General features: G+C 37.9%; 1 protein-coding gene across 1 annotated transcript in view; it reads right to left on the bottom strand.

The window, feature by feature from the left end:
- Positions 1-227: 227 nt before the first annotated feature.
- The window catches only part of LOC110223091 (uncharacterized), a 40,161-nt gene continuing 23,337 nt past the window's right edge, over positions 228-17,051 (bottom strand). The window contains exons 20-27 of the mRNA XM_078148840.1: positions 16,837-17,049; positions 16,561-16,719; positions 13,758-14,039; positions 10,369-10,473; positions 4,315-4,515; positions 3,039-3,239; positions 2,141-2,341; positions 228-867 (exon numbers count right to left, since the gene is read on the bottom strand). Coding sequence (XP_078004966.1) covers positions 763-867; positions 2,141-2,341; positions 3,039-3,239; positions 4,315-4,515; positions 10,369-10,473; positions 13,758-14,039; positions 16,561-16,719; positions 16,837-17,049 — 1,467 coding nt within the window. The 3' untranslated portion in view covers positions 228-762. The remainder of the gene's footprint in view (positions 868-2,140; positions 2,342-3,038; positions 3,240-4,314; positions 4,516-10,368; positions 10,474-13,757; positions 14,040-16,560; positions 16,720-16,836; positions 17,050-17,051) is intronic.

Here is a 17,051-nt window from a genome sequence, read left to right as displayed (position 1 = left end):
ACCTATGTAATAACTCCTACTATGTAATAAAAGCTACTCAGCTTCCTGGCTATATTCACTTAATTTATATACTTATAAGAACCTTTTAATTTAATGGAATAAAAATGACCCATTTTACACTTCACAATTTTCTCGTGCATCATATTCTTCTCTCGCCTTCCCAGAAAAATCAAACAAAACTACTACAGAAAAATGTTTATTTTGCAGATTTTTTTATTTTGCAGTTTGCAGAAGTCTAAAATCCCAGGATAGGATAGTTGTTAGTTGGGAGATAAGATATCAACACAGAAAGGTCTAATTCACAATTGTGCATGATCAGTTCAGGAGGGAAGTAACAGAATAATAGAAGGTGAAATGCTGCCAATTTGTGGAGTGCCTGTAAAGTAAGTAGTAATTATCCTCATTTTACAAATGAAGAAACAGAGGCTCAGAAAGGTGACGTGCTGTTTGGGATTTAAATCCAGGCATTTCTGACTCCAAGTCCACTATGTTCTACTTCTCAAAGCCATTGGAATAAATGAAACAGCCAAGAGAGAAGAGATGTGGCCTAAGGCTGATGCATGGGGAACACCTACATTAACGGTGAGGGAAGAAGAGCCATCAGTATAAATGTCAAAAGCTGATGACGTCAAGGAGGCTGGGAAAAAAATACTACTGGATTTGACAATAGGTGCTCACTAGTGACACCAGAGACAGCAGAAACTGTAAGGGAGGGTTGAGAAGAATGAAATTGCTGTGAGAAAAAAGGAAGGGAGCAGGGGACTATTCAGCTGAAGTTTCAGAACGTTCCTTCTTCCATTCATCTGTACCACGATGAAATTGAAATTCACCTTTTGTAGGATCATTTGTAAGATTGAAAGTTACTTTCTGTAAGGGAAAAAAAAATTTACAAAAGTTAATAGCTGTCAAAAGCCCACTGAAACCCCTTCTCACTAATTTGTTTCAAGAGTAATTCAAAATGATAAAGGAATTTATATTTGGTCTTAGAGACAACAGAAAGTCACTGGAGGCGATATGGTCAGACCTACATTTTAGGAAGAGCAAATTTTCAGCCAAGTGGAGGGACACTTGAAGGAGATCGATCAACCAGCAAGCTATTGCTATGGGTTAGAGAGGAGGTGATGAGGGCCTGAGGGTGTCTGTAGTGCAGCAGACAAACTGAATGGTCTTTTTTTCAGGCCAAATCCTTCACAACCTACCAGCTGAATTGTTGACTGAACCCCCCGCCCCCACCATACTTTCTCCTAATTTGTCTCCTACCTGTGTGACTACTACTCAGCATCTTTGGCTGGCTCACCATCCATATTATGATTATTCCCCAAAGTTCTCTTCTGGGGCCTTTTCTACTGTATTCTCTCTCATGGTAACTACGTGAGTTTTAGCTTCTCAGTGGTGCACACGCATGCGCGCACACAAGCACACACATGCTTTAAGGGGTGCCATGAACTTTTGAGTTGGCCATATTTTGTGGAAACACTGGACCCAGAGCATGCAGGAGGCCCTGAATATGTCAAGGACAAAGCCCTCCCCCTGAGCTGACATAATGGATTGTTTGCATCCCAAAGTAGACTGCCTGTGAGTCCTTAAAAGTCAAGACACAACACAGTCTGCCCTAGGCTAAGAAACTGCTTGTGCAGCTGGTACCCTTCTAGATAAGCAGTCCATCTTATCTTCATTGTCTGGCAGCTACAAAAGAATATGGCTTTTGCCATCCCCTTATTCCTCCCTTTCAGGAGGGGTTTTGTCCTTTTCCCACCTTTACTGCACCTTTCCATGTCCCTTTAGATGAGTTCTATGTTTCTTCCTCCTACTGTATTATCTATCCTACTGTAACAAATATGCAAACTTCTTTATGGATTGTGAACTCTTTAGGTTCCACATGCATGTTCATTTCTCTTGCAAAAACCTAGTTTTCACCTAAGTTTCATGAAGTTATTGCCTGTTGACAACATACACAAATAAACACACACACATATACATATATATATATATATATATATATATATATATATATATATGTATGTATGTATACATATACACACACATTTATTTTAAAGAAAATCATGTAGGAATATGACCCTAAAAGAAAGGTTGCAAGTTAAGTGTAAAAGTGAGGTAAAATTGAAGTTTTTTGTAATACCTTTGTAGTCTTAAGATGTTTCTTATTTTCTCCTACAGTAAGAGGACCTGGATCATGCAGTGGTAGAAGGGTAGTCTTTACAGTTTGAAATTTCTTTAGCATTTCTTCATTCTTGTTCTTCATCTGTCTCAGTTCAAGTTCCCAATCGTTATATACAGCAACACTTCTCTTAGCAAACTCAGATGATTCCTTCACAAGAAACTATCCAACCCAATTCAACAAACTTTTATTAAGTGCACTTTGTTAAGTACATATTATTAAAAGATATTTTTTAAAACTTATTAAAAGATACTTCTTGAAATGAGGGGGACACACACATGGCCCCCTCATACACACACCAAAACATCATAATTTCTGCCCTAAGAAGCTTATCATTAAAGGGGTCAGATGTATACAACAAAACAAAATAAAACAGAATTGCAATAATAGATAAATTTAGTATGAAAGATTACTTAATCTGGTGTGTGAAAGGGTTAAAGACAAGTGGACTGTCATTAAGACGACAACACAAAATCTGAGTCCTGAAGGAAAAGACATGTCAGCAAGGAGAGATAGGTGGATAGAGGGCTGGGGAACAATGTGAACGAAGAAGGGGCTAAGGAAGAGATCGAGGAATGGTAAAAGCCTTGAAAACCAGGCTGATGAATTTGTATTTTACTCAGTAGGATGATTAGAGAGGTAATGACAGAGACAGGATCAGAAGCAGTAAGAAGGAATGAGACTTGTCCTCAATATTTTGCAAACACATGGAATTTGTTCCCTGCTTTTAAAGACCACTAACTATGATTGTAATTGTTATGCAAAAAGTGACTAACTTCATTATATTAAATAGAAAGTAAATTTTTCATTGGGTATATAATAGAAAGAGGGGGAGGGGGAGGGGAGGGAAATCACTCACCGTTATTTTATTTAAAAACAGGTTTTGCTTCTGAAATATCCTCTCATTCTCCTTCTGTATTATGCTAAGGCTTCTCTCATCAACTTGTGCCCACTTGACCAGAGAGAAGAGAATGATTTTCTTAGCATTTAACAGTCCTTGGAATTCATCTATCAAATCATTGATAAAATTTTGAGTCTCTAAAACATCCTTAAGAATTTGCTGTGGAGAAAAGCATTAATTTTCTGAGTTCCAAGGAGACTGTATGTAAATACCCCATCAAATCTCATCACTGTTCTAAACGATAAAAATGAAGGCCAGAATCAAACTCAAATCCCTCAGATATCTTAATAGTCTAAAGTAAATTAAAAATGTAAATCTAATGGTGAAAAGTTAATCTAGTTATTCATACTGGATTACATACTGTAACTATGGCAGGGCACATTATAACGAACCAGTGAAGTAAGGAGGCAGACTGGCAAGAGGGTTGAATCCTCATTCCTACGGATTGTGAGAGTGACTTACTTGTAAAATGAAAGGGATGGGCTAGAGCAGGAGGGGGGAACCACATGAGTTTTACAGAACAAATCTTCAAATATAAGATCAGAGGGTTGAGTCCCTTCCATTTAGATTCTATGATCTTATGGTTACCATTTGTGACATTCTATACATCTCAAAGGCTTTAATATTTCTATAAGGAAATGTTTTTTTAAAAAATACTAAAAATTTTCCATTTTTATGCCAACTCAGACTGGATTACCTTGAACTAAACTATCAATATTCAGGGCCTGACGTTTTTGTCTGACCCACAAATCGGTTGGCACTGCCAGTCTAAGGGGTTAGGGGTTTGTTGAGAAGTAGAGATACAGACTTTGCTCATTACTAAGACAGGTAAAAAGGACAGGATCATAGGGATGCAAAGCTCCTCAGCTTTGTAGCTATGGATTCATTAGGCCTTGGAAAATACTTAAGTTGTTTCGTTTTTTGTTTTTAAGTATACGTGTCCTCATGAAAGAGCTATCTGCCATCTTGGGGAGGGAGGTCGGGAGGAAGGGGGAGAAAATTTTAAAACTCAAAAGCTTATGGAAGTGATTGTTGATAATTCAAAATAAATTAATGGAAAGCTAGAGCAGTCCATTGCCCTCAATACTAGGGCTTAAGAGGATATAGCTCTAAAAATCTTTTGTTTCTTTTGTTTGGGTTTTTTTTTTGATAGTTTTTCCATATTAATAAGTGCACCCTTATTTTCATAAAAACAAAAGGCATTTGTAAAAATCCTTTTAAAAAATTAACATACCACAATATGTAGATCCATCTTCTGGCACAATTTTTTGTAGCCACTTAATATCTGAGATTTTATCTCAGAGTGCTGTTGAAGATGCTGTATTTTAATAAAGAAATCATTCTGCCTTTCTGCCTCCTCAATTAAGTTCATTTCAAATTTGTGGATGGTATTATGATGGTCTCTTTTCATTTCTATGACACACCTTAACACTTCCTAGCAGGAAGAAAATGTAACAAATTAGAAAATTTGCTTCAGATAAGATGCAAAGATTTTTATCCATTCATTCAGTTTGTGAACCTTAAGATTTTTACAAGAGTAGAAGGAATATGTTCTTTTTCTAATTAGAAGAGTTCTACAACTGATGAAGGATACAAATCCAAGGCATAAATACTAAAAAATCAGAGTAAAATTTCGTATAATCTTATTCCGGCTTTGGTGGCAGAAGACTGTGGAAGAAGTTGGATGGGAGGGCAGCACCAAGACCACAGAGAAAAGGCCTCTGAACATCTTTAAAATAATGCCATGAAACAATTCCTGGAGAAGCAAAACCCACAAAAACTGGATGAAGTGATTTTCCTGCCAAAGACAATTTAGAAGGTCCCCAGGAAAGGACTGTCCCACCTGGGTGAGAGTGGAGCACACTCCAACACAGCTATGCCAGCACAGACCAGGCACCAGCAAACTGTCAGCAGGCCTTGGGAGCCACTGAATCAGCAGGGGCAGCAGTTGTTTCAGGGGATCTCACAGAGCGCAGGGGGGTCAAATAACTGATCAGAAGGAGATTACAGGAGTCTCTTTACTAGCACTGCAAATTATCACCTCATCAAGCCTATATAAAAGAAACTTGGAATACAAAATGAGAAAAGATTCCAGTGAGAAAAAGGATGAATTACTTCAAGCAATATGGAATTCAAATGTTATTAATCAATAACAAATCTAAACATCAAATTAAAAAAAAGATACACAAAGAAAACTGAACCAAGTGTTGGTGACATGGCAAGTCAAAAATCAACAAGCATTTATTAAGCTCCTACTATATGCCAAACCCTGGGGATTAAAAGATAGGCAAAAAACAGCCCCTGCCTTCAAAGAGTTCGCAATCTAAGGGAAGAGACAACATGAGAACTACAGGGTGTCCTCCACAAAAATCTTATGGCAGTTTTAAAACTATTAAAATTAAGATTTCGAGGACACCCTGTATATACAAAAAAGACATTTCCAGGATAAATTGGAGATACTCTCAGAGGGAAGGCACTCGGCATTAGGAGGGACTGGGAAAGCCCTGTAAAATAATATTGAAGTCTAAAATTGTGTGCAGTTTTCGTGGTCTGCCTTCTGTTCTCAAAGAGGACCATGACATCACGAAGACAATATTTGGGAAAAGAGGAAGAGTCAAAGAAGCACAGGACTGCTGCACTGCTGAAAGTGTATAGGATCATAGGATAAAATAGGATGAAATCAGAATTATTCAGTTCTTTTTTATACCAAGGAGAATATCTTTAGACTGGAAAGGGCAGAATAAAAAGGCAGATAGAGCTGATACCCAAGACAAATAGAGAAATAAGATGCTAAGAGAGTAGCTTAGCTAACAGCCATAAATGGGCCCAAGTCTTGAGAGAACTGAAAGGTGGTGAATGCTGGACGAGTCAACAAACTCTGAAAGATCAGAGAAAACACGATGGGTAGAGAAGGTAAATACTGTCTTGATTTTCAAAAAAGAGGAAGAGAGTGGAGCCTGTGATACTATAAGCAAACTGGGAGAGCAAGGAATAGTTTACTTATCAGATCTATGGAGAACAGAAGAATTCATAACCAAACAAGAGATAGAGAATGTTACAAACAAAGCCAATGCAACTAAGATTAGAAGAAAGGTAGAAAATTGGGAAAGAATTTTTACAACCAGTCTCTCTGATAAGGGCCTTATATCTAAAATATATGTAGAATTAAATCAAATTTATAAGAATACAAACCATTCCCCAATTGATAAATGGTCAAAGGATATGAACAGACAGTTCTCAAGATAAAGAAATTAAAGCCATCTATAGTCATATGAAAAAATGCTCTAAATCATTATTGATTAGAGAAATGCAAATCAAAACAACTCTGAGGTACCACATCACACCTATCAGATTGGCCAACATGACAAAACAGGAAAACGATAAATGTTGGAGAAGATGTGGGAAAATTGGAACACTAATGCATTGTTGGTGGAATTGTGAAATGATTCAATAATTTTGGAGAACAATTTGGAACTATGCCCAAAGGGCTATAAAAATGGGCATACCCTTTGACCCAGCAATAGCACTTCTAGGACTATATCCCAAAGAGATCACACAAATGGGAAAAGGACCCATATGTACAAAAATATTCATAGTAGCTCTTTTTGTGGTGGCAAAGAATTGGGAATTGAGAGGATGCCCATCAATTGGGGAATGGCTGAGCAAGTTGTGGTATATGAATGTAATGGAATACTATTGTGCTATAAGAAACGATGAGGAAGTAGAATTCAGAAAAACCTGGAAAGACTTGTATGGACTGATGCTGAGTGAAGTGAGCAGAACCAGGAGAACGTTATACACAATAACAACCACACTGTGTGATGACTAATATTGATAAACTTAACCCTTCCCAGCAATAGAAGGATCTAGGACATCTCCAGAGGCCTCATGATAGAAAATGCTATCCACATCCAAAGAAAGAACTATGAAAGTTGAATTGCTTTTTTTCCCCCTCTTCTGTTGAGTTTTGTTTCCTCTTTCTAATGGTTCCCTCCTATTAGTTTTAATTTTTACTTACAACTTCACTAAAGTGAAAATACGTTTAATAGGAATGTAAATGTATAGCCTATATCAGATTGTGCACCGTCTTGGGGAGGGTGGTGGGGAGGAAGGGGGAGAAAAATTTTAAACCCAAAAGCATATGGAAGTGATTGTTGATAAATCAAAATAAATTAATAAAATAAAAAGAAAGAGTGAAGGCTGAAAGCTATCAGCCAGAAAATGAACTCCACTTCAAGAGGTAGCAAAAGTCTAGAACATATTCTAGAACAGACCTGCACAACTTGGCAGAAAGTAGAGGCCAAAATTAAATTAGGCTAAACTTCAGGCCGCAGAAGTTTATTTTCCAAGTAAAGGTGACTAGAGACAAACTGACAATGGTTGGTTGCTGCAAATCACATGACAAACAGGAGAGAGTGCCCAGTAACAGAGCTGCAAGTGGCCAGAGGGCCCTATATTGTGAAGGCCTGACCAGAATATGGATAGTGGACATCAAGAAAAGGACGCACTGGTGACAAAAGTGTTCATGGCGGTAAATGTGCTGCCCAACCTAAAACACACCCTCATTTATTAGAAAACCACGACACATAGAAGCATATACCTCAAAGACTTTCAGGAAGCAGGTGATATTTGCGTGGAGACTATTATTATGACTCCAGGCATCAGCTAGACTTTTTCCAAAGTATTCAGGAAAAACATATAGGTGAGCGTTGACCTGAAGGCGATTGTGGATATAATATGTCCTCTCAAAGTAAAAAGAAAGTCTGGTCAGGAACCCAGAGCGATAGTCCAACATAATGTATTTCTCCAGAAGTCTCTAAAGAAAATTAAAATCACTTAATTAAGACATGAATTTATTTCAATCAAATACCTTGGAAAATATTTAGAAATCCTAATTTTAATTGCTTCTGCAGGAAAAACATTATTAAAAATCCAATCCAGTTTTGAATCAACAAAATTATTGGAAAGAAAACATCAGCTAGGTGCAATATAAATACAAACTCAATAGATAGATCTGGTGGCCAAAATTTTAATGCTGTTTAATGTATCTCCAGCACAGGGGAAAAAAAAATCAATAACTTGCCCTTCTATTCCCTAAGGTAATTCGTCTTCCGACTTGATTATTGGACCAAGTATCTTGCTGGTAGCAGATGTAAGACTAATGAAATAGTGCAAACATTTTTTCTTTTAAAGCAGAGGATTTTATTTGGGTAAATACTCTCAGAATAGACATGTAGACAGATGTAGTTTAGGATATCCTAATTTTTTTTAAACCAACTAAAGACATTGCTCAGCAAATATAGTACCTATAATATAAAATATTATATTATATATGATAATATAAAATATATCTACTTATAGTACTTAGCAATGACATTATTATGTAACCTATGTAACACAGGTTTATTAGATTAGTAACTAAACTACTAAATTAGGAAATTAAAGTGGGTCTTTTTCAGCAAAGATTGTGAATAAACATCTCATGACAGCTTAGGGAATAATGGGAACTAGGTCAGCAGGGAAGGGAAGGGTAAGAAAGTGAAATGAATGATACAGAGGATAGAGGACACTGGCTTAACTCAGTGTAATGAACCCAGTTTGAGGGTTTTAACTAACCGTAAGCTCAAAGAGAGCCAAGAGGGAGCAGAGTCAAAGTAGGACTGCAGATATAGACATACAAGGTGAATAGCCCAAGCAGTCTAGGTTGGTTTAAATGCCAAAGAACAATATTAACATTTCTACTAGGCAGTAGCAATCTAGTGATTTTTCTCATATTAAATTTGATTTCAGGACTTCTGCAAGAGATTGGTGGTGATACAGAATGTATCAATATTTATACAAAGAATACAAGAAAACAAAAAGTACCAGCCAAGTAATTAACAATGGAAGTTTTCAAAACTATAGTTTTGAAATGGAACTGACTTGTGAAGGAACACTCAAAGGAAAAAAAATTGACTGCACCCTAAAAAAAAAAAAAACACGATGCCAGATTTCTCCAGGATCTCAACAATCTAAAATCAAAAATCCTGGTTAGATAATGTCTCCAGGGGTACTCAAAAAAGCAAAAGGCCCAGTTTTATCCCAGATCAGGCCCCACATGTAGGCACCCAACAACTAGCCACCCTACTCATACTTGCTCCTCCCTGAAGGCCAGAGTTCTCTGGTTCCTCTTTAGGGAATGAAGGGTTGCCTAGCCTCCCTGCTGTGACTGAGGAGAATATGATTGTCTGTCTTCAAATATATGAAGGTGTTGTGCCATATTGGAGAGAGAGTACACTTAAGAGGGCAGTACTAGCAAGTTACAGGAAAGCTGTTTTTGGTTCATTAAAGAAGAAATCACTAACAAGCACTGTCTAACAAGGAAATGTGGCAAGTAAATTCCTGGTACTGAAGTACTTAGCCAAAGGATATATAGGATAATCATCAAATAATAGAAAAGATTTCTGCATTGGGAGGACAAGGAACTAGTTGGATGACTAAGGTTCTTCTACTTTTAAAATTATCATACACACATATAAAAAGCACAAGGAGAGAACACTAATGCTGTGCCTTACAGATTCATAAATTTCATCATGTTTCATTTTAGTTTAAAAGTGTTTGCTTACTCATGGTCCATGTTTGTGCCTATACACTCACAGCTTAAAAACAAATGAAAAGTCTAACAAAAACATAGATTTAAACATTTCATACTAATCACTAAACTATGCCAAAAGATGGTCTGCTACTCCCTAGCACTGAGTGACTAATGAGATGGCAGTCAAACAGTTTTCTTCATTTTCATTTGCTCCAAAACAGTGCAAAAGTAAATAACATCATTTATTAATGTATATGATACCTCTTAGACCACAGGTGTCAAACTTGATGAAAATAACTAGAAAACGTTTAATGTTTAACACAGGGGCCGATAAATAGCATTGTGGATAGAGTGCTAGGCCTGGATTCAAAAAGAATCAACTTCCTGGTTTCAAATCTAGCCTCAAATGTCGTGTGACCCCGGGCAAGTCACCATGTTTCCTCATCTGTAAAATGAACTGGAGAAGGAAATGGCAAACCACTCCAGTACCTTGGCCAAAAAAACTCAAAAATGGGGTCAAAGACAGTGGAACAGGACTGAAAAACTACTATACAAGAACAACATAACATAAGTGAGGTTACTTTGTGGAGCCACAGGGATCCATTTCTATTTGAATTTGATACCACTGTCTTAGATCATATTTTAAGTACATATTTAACTACAGTCACTCTGGAGGAAAATACTGTCTTAGTAGTATAAATTGTTGGAACGCACCTTTATATGCAAGTACTTTCGTTTAAAATTTTCAAGATGAAATTGTTTGAAATCCGTTCTTGGGTTTTCTACATTGTTTATCAACTTTTTCAGATACTGCTGGTCCTGTGGGAGAAATTTCAGGAATGAATTATAAATCTATTCATCTATTCATCAATATTTGAATAAGTCCTCCCAGTGTGGACCCTACGAACTATCATCTTTTAGATCACAGACAAGCTTTAGCTTGTTTTGGAGTTACCCAAAATAGGAAAAATTAAATCAGATTGTTCCCAATTATTCCCAATCTCCCTCAATAGCTGAAGTTCATGGGAAATAATTAGTAGAAAACCATGCATTTGCCATGTAGCTAAAGTTGCAGTAAGTAGGAAATCACTTGTTAACTGATATGATCAGACTTGTAGATTAGGAAGATCAATGCTGTTGCTACGTGAAATCTTCTGGATGTTTCCACATGGATGTGTATATCCTCTCTGGAGGATTTATGAGAGGATATGTTCAAGAATCAGACAGGATGGGAAGGCATGGGCATCTGTCCCACTGGAGGGAGTGTCTACATTGATGCATTTGCAGAGAAACTCAAGAACCAAAGCTATTTCAATATTCAAGGTGAGAAGTGAAAAGGGGCCAGGTCTGGGGTGGAGGAGGCCCTGTAAAAAGTGGGAGAAGTACAAGATATTGTGGAGATAGAAACTGACAAAACTTGGAAACTGATAATAAGTGAGGGTGACAGAGATGGTAGAGATAAGCCGGGGACCTAGGAAGAGGGGAGAAACAGGGAAGTAGGGACCTGGGATTGGGGCTCTAAGTCTTAGAAATAGTGGTTGAAGTGCCAGGGGAAGGGTCCAACAGGCAGTCTGAAGTCCAGGCCCAGCATTCAAGAGAAATTTGGGGGTTGGAGATATGGATTCAGGAATGTAAAAGCTGAATCCATGGGAGTAGATGAACACAGGGACAAGAGATAAGAGCCCTAAACAAGCCTAAGAGAGACTTAAGGTGTAGGAGGAGGAAGAAGACTAATGGAAGAAACCGAGCAATGTCCAGCTAGGTGGGAGAACCATGTAATAGCGTCACGGAAGTCAAGGAATGAATGAAAGGTAGGCTAAGGTGGGCAGGAGGGAGAAAAGCATCTTCTGTTATCTCATTTGTTTCTCACAACAACTCTGTGAGTTAGGTGCTTTAAAGAACCATTTTACAGATGAGACTGGGAGGACTTCGGTGTTTTGCTCAGAGCCTCACAGCTATTAAGTGTCTAAGGAGGGATTTGAGCCCAGGTCTTCTAACTTTCAGTCCACTGATATACCCACTCTGGCAAGCTGCCTCCCCAAGTCACAAACCTCTCTGACACTGCCTTCTATTGACTCTGACTAAAAGCATCCATCTACCTCTCAGTTACTATATCTACTAGGCCTTTTTTCTCCCTCCTGCCCAGGTGCTGTCTCCTTCCTTTTCTTGGGCAGCCATTTTAATTGGTGTTCCTAGAGTAAAGGTCATTCTGCTGTCAGCTCTTAACTCCTCCACCCCATACAAAAGCTCCAGCCTTTCTTTGATCATCTTCTTTGCCCTAATATGGCTTTAAAAACCCTTCCTGTTGCCTTTAGCTTCACTTGCCAGCATCAGCTCATTCTGGGCTTTTTCAATGCTGAGATTTTTTTTCTTGGCTAGGCAATGGGGTTAAGTGACTTGTCCAGAGTCACACAGCTAGTGAACTCAGATCCTCCTGACTCCAAAGCCAGTGCTCCATCCACTGCGCCTCCTAGCTGCCCCGTCACCCTGACATATTTTAAAGCACCAAGGACACTCATATTCACCCTTGATGACCTGCTTTGCCTGCCATCTTTTGTCTGTATCTTTTCTAAAATGGTTCCCTCTGCACGATCTCTTCAGATGACTGTTCCTCTTTATTGGAATTACTTCCTTTTGTTTCTGCAGAATTCACTCCCTAAAGTCTCAAATCTGCTTCAGCTATTTCTCCTGCAGGATTTTAGTCCAAGGGACCTACCTATCTTTCCTGCTCTCTCCAAATCTGGGGCGCATGTGAAATTCAGCCTAATTGATACATCTCTACTGAAACTCTAGGAGACAGTGCTCATCCTTACTCCCTTCTCAGGGGGTTCCCATCATTTCCACCCTTGGACCTATTTCTTCCTTACTGGTCGGATCAGATTTCTCTCACTTCCTCTCTTTCCTTTACCACATTATCAGTTGCCAAGTCTTGTTGGCACTACCTCTCCTAGTTATCCTTTCTCTCTATTCATATGACCTCAGCTCCAGCTCAAGTCCTCATTGCTTAGTGATCTCATCAGGTGCTATGGATTCAATGATATATTAAACTAATACTAATCTACAATTGTCTATTGTACATCAGGAACTGGATGCTCCTTAGATAGCTTAAACTTAACATGTCCAAAATTGAACTCATTACCTCCACCTCCCCCAACTCCTGCTGTAACACTCTCTGCTTCCTAATTTTTTTGTTACTATTGAGGCTACCACTTTCCTCCCAGTTACCCAGGCCTACAATTTGTGTCATCCTCAATTCATCTCCTCTCACTCCTCCCCTCCCCTCCAATCCATATTCCAGTAGTTTTTATTTTCTCAGTATCTCTTGTATATGGCCTTCTCCCCTCTGATACTAACACCACTCTAGTGCAGACCTTCATAACCTGATGTCTGGACTACTATAACAGCCTTCTGGTTGGGTTTTCAGAATATCCAAGGAAGACCACCTTCTATGGGTAGTTGAGAGAGTGGAGATGAAGGACATGGAAGGTGAGGATTCTGATTAAATGGGAAATCAGGATGCTAGAAGAATTTCATCAAGAATAGTCAAGAAGAATTCACCCTGAAAGATGGCAGGTGTTGGGCTAGAGAAAATGATAACACATCAGACATATTGAAGACATTCTGGAAGGAGGGAAGGGTGACTTTGTAGGTTTATAGATAGTACAACAAGAAGGCCTTGAACAGTGTGACATAATTGGACTTCTTATACAAAGCATGTACCTGATGAATGCTTATTATTCTCATTATTATTGTATCACCACCATTCATAGTGACAGCATTTTACATTTAAAAAAGCCCAGTCACAGGACAAGATACTGGATTTGTAACAAGGAGCCCAATAACTTACTAGCTCCATGACCTTATGCTACTCACTTAACCAGAACATCACTTTTTTTATTTGCAAAAAGAGGTAAGAGTAGCCTTGGCTATCTAAGAAAGTCATGAGAATCAAATGAGGTAAGTGAATGGAACACTGCATAGTCTCTCCCCACTCTCAGCTCCTTTCTGAAAGTCATCATTCACGGCTCCCCTCTACAGCTGGAACAACCCCTCATCTGTGTTCAGCCAACAGCAGTTTATCAACAGGGCAAAACAATTCTCACCAGGGCTCCACTCTTCTTTAGGCTTTCTTTCAAATGGCTTACTTCCATCAGGAGAGCCTTCTCTGTCTCCTTCAGGGCATCTCTTTCCTCGATGATAGTGTTCATTTTACTAAGGCTTGAATCAAGTTTCTGGGTCAAGTCCAGTCTCGCTGTCTCTACTGCCGACAATGTTTGAATCAGCCGCTCCACCAACTGACACAGCGTTTGCTTTTGTAACTTAGTCTCATTCACCTCTTTTCCCACACTAAGAAGCATCTCTTCTGTTTCTTGAAGCTTTAAGATCTTGAGACATAGGTTAAAAAAAAGGTAAATGGTATGTAAATAAATGTAGGAATAATTTTCCTAACACTTCTATAAGGTAGCCACAGAAACCTAGTCTATAGTAAGCCTACCTAGTCTTACCTTCTGTCGTAATTCATTTTGTTTACTCTAGACCTCCTTGAATTCTGAAGATGTGAGCTTCCTTTTCTGACAAGTCCCCTTTCCATTTTTCAGTAACCATTTGCATCCCAATACAAAAAAGTCATATAATGAATGAGAAGTTCAGAGATGTGTGAACTATATGAACTAACTATCTGCCGTATGAACTAACCCAGAACAAAATGAGTACAATAGAAGGATATCAATAATGAAGATAACAACAACTGGAAAGTTCACTAAAAGGAAACTGAATGCAAAGTAAACAAATTATCTCATGTAATCAATCCTCAAAAAAGAAAAGTCAGGAGAAAAAAAAGAGTTATAGCTTTCAAAATTATGGGTAGGGAAAAAATCCTAACCAAGGAAGAGGTAGAAGAGGCAAAACAACTCAGATAAAATTATGGTTCGGTGTCAATACAGTAAAGATGGCTACTACGTAAATTAGTATTTGGTTTAGGGCTCCAGCAATCAAATTACCAATTTTTAGAGCTAGACAATACTAATTTTGAGGACTAAAAATTTAAGGAATACATATGGTGATAATAGATTTCAGCTGAAGTTATCTCCATATTTTCATGCAGATCAGTAAAAAACCTAGATGGGCAAGCCCAAGACTATTAATTGTTATAAATGTAATTAATGAAATAATAAATGCTATGGGGTTGCAACAGAATTAGTTGATCATGGAAGAAAAGTTACTAAATTCTTCATACCCTTTAACACAGAAATCCCATTCCTGGGATGCTCTCTCAGGAGAAGGGAAGCAGTACTGACAAGCAAAAAAACACCTATATATACTAAAATGTAATGACCGTAATGGCATTTCTTACTAAGATGTAAGGAATGATGAACATGAAAAATTTAGAAAAACATGAGAAAACAAAGTCAAAAGGACAACATATACATAGACTACAACCATGGAAATAGAGTCAACATGGAGAAGCAACAAAATTCTGGTTAAATACAGGTGTTGCGGTAACCACCCCAACAAAGTTAAAGGATACACTCCCTCTTTCTGTGAATACTCAATCTTACTGTTTGGGGGATGGAATGCATTTTCGAATTGGGTTTGCTTGTTTGTCTAAACCAAACATTTCAGTCTATTAGCAATCCTTCAGTGCTTTATCAGGGATAGATGGACTTTCATGTTCCTTTTGTTTTTCTAGATTCTATTAGTGGAAGAGAAAACATTACTATATTTCATAAATTCCATAACTACTCCATATATACATAACTATTTTTTTTACAAGTCTGCACACAAAGAATACTGAGCTCAGGTGTCTTCCTCAGGGCATCTTCCTTCTTAGTTCAATCTGATTCAATACAACAAGCATTTGTTAGGCACTTTCTAGGTTTAAGTCAGGGGCCAGGTGTAGAGGATACAAAGATGATAGTCCCTGCCCTCAAACCTCAAAGAGTTTACATTTCTACTACAGAGCTATGACATGTGCAAAGATAAATACAAGATAATTTGAAGAGAATATGAAAGGGTAGGGGTAATCAGGAAAATTTATCTCCAGGAAGTAATATATAGCTGTACCTTAAAGTAAGTTGAGGACTGGGGACAAATTTGCACATTGACAAGGGATGGATTGGTGAATTCTGGGAAAGTACATAAGCCAGACTGGCTATAATGAAGAGTAAGTGAGGGAAGTAACAAGAAATAACTTTGGAAAAAATGAAGATTATTAAGTAAGGCATGCATGGCCAGACTAATTAGAAAGCTACAGCAAAAGTTACAATAAGAGGATAGAGAAGTTAACAGATATGAGAAGTGTTACAAAGGAAGAATGTCAAACTTGTTCAGTAACTAGATATGGGAAGGTGAGGAAGAAGGAAGAGTTGAAAATGACTCCCAAGGTTGTGAAGCTGGGAAATAAAGTATATCTGCTGAGATTGGCATCATTATTTTGGAGGAGAAGGAAGGGAAGGGGAGAAAAAAGAGAAGGAATGAGTTTAGGGGGGGAAAGGAACTGTTTCCAAATATGCTGAGTTTGAAATACCTATAAGATATCCACGTAGAGCTTTCCAGGTAAGGATGCAGGACTTATTTGTTAATTTACTTAGAGAATTCTAGGGAATCAATAAAGAAACTACATAAGACAACAGCTTAAACAAAATAGCATTTTACAAAGTAAAACCATAAAAAATTACCAGCCTTTCTATAGAGAAATAAGAAAATCCCCAAAGGCCATAATTGAAATGAAGTCCAAACTAAATAACTACAAAATACATTAAATAGTTGGTCTAGTGTGTCAAGTGGTATGAGGAAGGCTATCATGAAGCTTACTTTAGCAAGGTCTACTATGTTTTCCAATAATATTAAAGCAGTATACATAGAATCCTGTCAGACACTTATCCAGCTCAAAAAACCCAAACCTACCTTTTCCTGCAGTCCTGCATTGGTTTTCTCTAAAGCTTCTTGACTCTTTGACACTTGAGTTGTCTTCTCTGAAATGCATTCTTTGAGTTTATGAATCGTCTCTTGGTGCTCCTTCAGACACATCTCAGCAAATTTTAGTTCTTCTTGTGTTTCTTGGTCCTTCAGTATTAAAGGAAGATCCAAGGTTATATTTATAATACTATTATCCTAACATTTCTTCGTCCTTTCTAAAAGTTGGTTGTCATAAAAACATATGTACTAGATTGTGATGTTTACCTTGGCTACGAGGTCCCTTATGGTTTCTTTCAGCTGGTCCCTCTCTTTGTGAAGAGCCTCTTGTGTCTTTGTCAATTCATCTCTTTCCTCAGTTACAGATGTTGTTTCTTCAACACTGGCTTTGAGTTCATTTTCCTTCATTTTTTCTTTAGCTTCACTGTCTTCTTCTCTAACATTAAAAATTTGCTCTTGTTTGGCCTCAAGTTTTTGAATCT

The sequence above is a fragment of the Phascolarctos cinereus genome, unplaced genomic scaffold (genome assembly GCF_003287225.1).
Source record: "Phascolarctos cinereus isolate Bilbo 61053 unplaced genomic scaffold, phaCin_HiC Scaffold_9;HRSCAF=440, whole genome shotgun sequence".
Lineage (NCBI taxonomy): Eukaryota > Metazoa > Chordata > Mammalia > Diprotodontia > Phascolarctidae > Phascolarctos > Phascolarctos cinereus.
The sequence above is the reverse complement of the archived record's forward strand: the minus strand, read 5'-3'. Positions and strand labels throughout refer to the sequence as shown.